Below are 5,344 nucleotides of genomic sequence, written 5' to 3'. Positions count from 1 at the left end.
GATGTGCAGCTGGTCTCTTGTGTGACACTTGGTAGCTGCATCCTCTCAACTGCCAAACAAACTGCACAGGTGTCTGCCCAATACTTCGATCATAAATCCAGAATCTTACACAAAAAGAGCCACTTGAGTAATTCTTCTGGAGTACAAAATGTGATCCATTTTTAGCTGGAACGAACCGAACTTTGCTTTGTGTTTTGGGAGTTTATTCTTGAAGGATTCCTGGAAATGGTTGTTATTTTCCTTCTAAATGGCTGTTGCAGTTTTCTCAGAATGCCATGGTTGAGGTTTGTTGTTTAGGTGTCATGGTCATGAAGTGTTTATTAATTTTTGAATACGCATGTATGGAGTTCAGTTTATATGCCTTTATATTTTTACAGTGCATGGCAATTTAGACATTTGATTCTTATATGGAAAAAGTATAAAAGTGAACATTGTTGTTTGCTTCTCAAATCACTGAGTACACAAAATGTCTTAAACATGAGTATCTAATAGTTTCCTTTTTTGGTTGTTTCATTTCTAAAAAATCTTTTCCTTTGTAGAAGAAATTTATTTCAAACTTTTTACCATGAATAACACTGGAGGTAAAAAACGGCAGAATGAATTACAGGCTAAAGACAAGTCAACCAAATAGGCAAACACAAAAATCCCCTTTAACAAGGGAAATGATGACAGAATTAAATCATTTTGCTCATTCTTAAGGCCAGGAGTCCTGTCAGCATTATCATCTCCCAGTACTTTTAAGTATGTTCTCGACACCTGATGAGCTTTCTAAAGGCCAGCTTGAAGTCTTCGTTAAAGCTAGTGTATAGCAAAGGGTTGATAAGGGAGTTGACATATCCAAGCCAGGTCAAGAAGTCTGCTACTTCTGGAGAGACAGTGCAAATGTGGAGGCCCACAAGCAGCTCCTTGATGAAAAAGGGCAACCAGGACAAAATGAAAGCACCTAAAATCAGCCCCAGAATACGAGCAGCCTTTCGTTCCCGTGTCGTAGAGATCTGCTGCCGGTCACCAGCCAGGTCCAAGTCATTCTCAAAAGGAGGGATCCTCACAGATGCATTGATTTTATCAAATTCCGTGGTTGGGTCAGACGTAGAGAAGTCTGAGACACAGAATGTCTGTGTGAGCTTGCAGCTGGCAAAGGAATTTTGGCTGTCAGTGCTCCTGTTGCTGAGGTGGCGGCTTGAACCCCGCTTTTGGTAAAGGCTCTTTGCAGCATGATAAATTCTGTAGTACAGGATCAGGATCAAAGTCAAGGGGATGTAAAATGCCCCAAATGTGGAATAAATAGTATAGATGACATGATCGTGCTTAATGCGACACTCGCTGGGGATACTGACACTGTGGTGGTTCCTCCAAAACAAAGGGGGCATTGATATGAAAATGGAGATAGTCCACACAGTGACTATCATCAGCCCAGCCCTTTTTGCTGTTCTTTTCCTGGCATATTCGATAGCATCTGTGATTGCCCAATACCTGTCCAGAGCAATGACGCACAGATGAAGGATTGAACACGTGCAACAGGTCATGTCGACACTAAGCCAGATCTCACAGATGAAGTATCCCAAAGTCCATTTATCTATCATTATGTAAGTGATGCTCAAGGGCATGACAAGAACAGCAACGAGGAGATCAGTCACAGCTAGTGAACATATTAAATAATTTGCCGGCTGGTGAAGCTTCTTGGTTGTGGAGATTGCCGCAATTACAGCAGAATTCAGCAGCATAGTCAAGGTTGTGATTGTGGCCAAGGTCAGGGTAACGAGCATCTTTTCAGTTACTGTTTTTGGCTTCGCAGCCACGTTGGCTTCAGTGGTGCAATTTGTGAAATTCATTTTCTCCTCCAGGATGCACAGTGAAAGAAGTTGCTGCTTCAGGTAATGAAGAGTTTCAGGTTCAGAAGTGACCCATTTGGAAGAGGGACAGAGATGCTTCAGATGCAGTTTTTAAAATTATTATTTTATAATCCCATATTCAACAGAGCAGCAAAAAGCTTCCAGGTTTTCTCCTGTTCATCATTTTCCTAAGAAGACAAAACCACATCTGTTAGTGAACCTAGAAAAACCTCATCTTTTGTCAAAAAGTCATAAGCTTTAATATTACCACTTCAATAAAAATTTTGGCTTGTTTTCTTCTCTGCTGCCTTTTCTCCTCTTTTTTTCTCTGCAATTCATAGTTCATTTCTTTTTCTTCTCCAAAGGGCACTTTAGGCCAGATTTCCTACTGGTGTGGTTATTTCTCCTTTGGTTTTGGAGATCTCCCTTGAAGTGGGAGGTTGGACTAAGTGACCTTCAGAGATCCCTTCCAACAATCATTTTTATGATATCTGTGAATTACTGATGCTAGGAGCTACTCCTTTTCCGTCTTGTTGAATAGGCTCCAGCAGATGAAGAGCTGAGGAAATCTGCCTTTTCATTTTAATTGCTATACTAGAGGGCTCAATTACTTCTATATATCATCTTTGGAAAAAAGAAACAGCAGTAATCTCAGTGAAGGCATGCCAGCATTTCATAGTTTTCTATTCTGCTTCTTCACATCCCTGTCTAGATTAACATCTTGGAAGCAGTACTTAAAAATTACCCAGGTTACCTTTAACATGCAGCTTTCAAACAATGTTTAAAGCTTTATGGCAAACGTTTAGCTTTACACAGCACATCAGTGTTGCTAGGAGCTTATATAGCTTTGTCTAATTATTCCTGACATTTCACATTTCCCACTGCGTGTGTCTGTAGAGGAGGCAGACAAAAAGCTTTTGCCTTTGCTTTGAGATTTCTATCAAACTGTGCTCCCTGTCAGGCATTCCAGTATAATGCAAGGTACAAAAAGAAAAAAAAAATAAAAGAAGGTTTAATTTTGTTTCAGGAATTCAGCTGTCTTTTCCATACATCCCAAATGCTGACTTAAGCCAGAGAGAGCAGTCTGTAAGATGCCACTTGGGATACTGTCTGGGACCTCATTTACTCATTTGTAATTTATTTTGGTGCACAGGATGTAGAAAGCAGAAAGCCTGAATCCTTTTCCATCAAAATAAACGGAACAATTCCTTCCCCTGGCTTCACTTTTTGAAGAGTAAGGAGCTGTACAGGCTTCTTGTACTCTTTTAAGGAGTTGTGCTCTTGTATGGAGTTGTAATTCTAGTTGTACAGGCTCCCTCAACAGGCAGGGGGATGAGATAGCAGCTGCCAGAAACACACTTGTCCCCTCTCAAGATAAGTCTTTCAGGCAGATGGTGTATATCACATCCTGGAAATGGTGATCTTTCTCTATTTTGACTACAAGTTGTTCCTCTACAGTAGAATTTAGAATACATGCCTGATTTTTAGATGGCTAAATTTGAGAGGTAAAACCCATTCTCACTGACACCAGTGGGACTTGGATTAGGCTCTGGTGAGAGTTTCCACATGCAAGCTAATGAAGAATTTAAAATCTGAATGAGGAGTTATGATCTTAAAGCTAGTCAGCTGCTTAGCTCTGTGTACATATGCTCTTATTGAGCGATAGGAGTGTTGTCTCCTGAATGAGATGAATAGGGAACAACCAAAATAGAAACTTTAGAAAAAAACTGTGTTTTGTGGATAGACCCAAGGAAAGCAGATCTGCATTGTTGTAGACTGGGTTAGCAAAATCAGTTTTAAATTCTATCCGTGACACTGCTTTAAAGTACGAATAGCCTTGGAGAAAATATCAGGCCTGTTTATTAAGAATAGGCTGGACAAGCCAGATGGAAATTCATCCATCAGTCTTCAGGCTGCTGCTGCATTGAAAATGCCAATTTGGTTGCTCAAGCCTAAAGCCAAAACTTCAGTTCAAATCTTCTTCACAAATTGTTCATGGGAGTCCTCTCTGCCAAGCCACATCTTGCTTTTTTTAGTTTGCACCCTTATTATGTCTGATTCTTTGACCAGAGGATAAAACAAAGAGGCTTTCTCTACAATCTGGAACACAATCCAGAAGCAATTGCAATCTATATGCTTTCCTTAGCAAGTGCCACCTGGTCCACATGCACACTCAAAGGTACTGGAAGATATCATGGGATTCACATGTCCTCCATAACCACTTATTGATCTGGTCCATATACAGGAGAGCTGTTGCTGCTTCTTGATGCAAGCAGCATTTTTTTCTGCCTGTCCTTCACTTCTCTGGGAGCCCTGAAGTTTCAAGGCCCAGGTATTTTTCCCCCACCATATCCTCTGCTGAGCACTGCATCTTTAGGAACTGAATCATTGTGGTTCTCTCTCCAAGTAGCCTTTCACACCAATGCAGCCTCAGGGAAATCCTTTCTGAGCTTTACACGCTCTCTGCACCACAAGATTATTCTTAAAAATAAACTCTCCCTTTCCTTAATGAACTTGTCTTTAAATAAACCCCATCACACTTTATCACACCCAAGCACCAGGTTTCCATCAGGACAAAGGATACTGCTGATCACACACAGGGGATTCTGCTCACTGCTCAGCAGGGCCAACATTTATTTCATTGGAAAAAATCACTGCAATAATTGAAGATGGGAAAAATAAAAACAAAGCATCATCCCTGCAGAACACCAGCCTACGGGCACCTCAGACCAGGCAAACCCTTCATGCTGAAACCCATCACTGGGGAGCTAATTCAGTTTTAATCCCCATGTCCCCTGTAGGAAATGAGCCCTTAGCAATTCAGACAATATAAATACCACATACAAGAACTGTATTAAACAAACATTATTAAGGAAGTATATTTAAATGACAAGTCTGGAGCTATTGGGCTGAAGGCTTCCTCTGTGGCTTAAGTCTGTGCCTCTTGTCATCCTTACTGACATTATAAGGACACACACTGGCATTATAACATCAATTAGTAACACTGACTGTAGTCATTGTGTTTCTTTTCTCCTGCTGTTTCCCCTTGCTGCTCCCTTTTCTAAGCCACCCTTGTTTCTATATGATCTAATCCCAAGTCCTGCCTCCAAGAGCACACGCAGTCCTTTAGCCCTTGGTTTTTTTTGCCTCCCAGCTCACCTCCTGAGCTGGAGCAGCCTGAGGCTCCCCTGACTTCCTGCTGCCATCATCTCAGAAGTTACCTCCAGTGACTTGGCCAAGACTCTTGCCTGTGCCCTAGCCTGTCCCTCACTGTCCTTGGTTGTCTAGCTCTTGTCTCTGCTTTTGAATTAGAAGGCACCTGTATGGACTGTTTTAGCCTGGAAAATAGATGGAGTTTTAAAAGGGGAAGTGATTTATTAGAAGATGTTAGTGATTGACCTTGCTTATTAATACAGGGCAAGGATTTAATCATTATCATTAATCTTCAAAAATGCAGTTGTGTTTGTGATCATGTATTTTGTAGACCTTATATCTTAATTGTTTGTTTACTG

At 41.0% G+C, this 5,344-nt stretch overlaps 1 protein-coding gene across 1 annotated transcript; it reads right to left on the bottom strand.

Moving 5' to 3' along the window:
- Positions 1–737: 737 nt before the first annotated feature.
- HTR1E (5-hydroxytryptamine receptor 1E) lies at positions 738–1,847 on the bottom strand. The gene has a single exon (XM_005153130.4). The coding sequence runs from the start codon at positions 1,830–1,832 to the stop codon at positions 738–740; it is 1,095 nt and encodes a 364-aa protein (XP_005153187.1). The 5' UTR covers positions 1,833–1,847.
- Positions 1,848–5,344: the final 3,497 nt, after the last annotated feature.

Source organism: Melopsittacus undulatus, chromosome 3 (assembly GCF_012275295.1).
Source record: "Melopsittacus undulatus isolate bMelUnd1 chromosome 3, bMelUnd1.mat.Z, whole genome shotgun sequence".
Taxonomy (NCBI): domain Eukaryota; kingdom Metazoa; phylum Chordata; class Aves; order Psittaciformes; family Psittaculidae; genus Melopsittacus; species Melopsittacus undulatus.
Note: the sequence above shows the minus strand (reverse complement) of the source record. Positions and strands in the feature narration are given on the sequence as shown.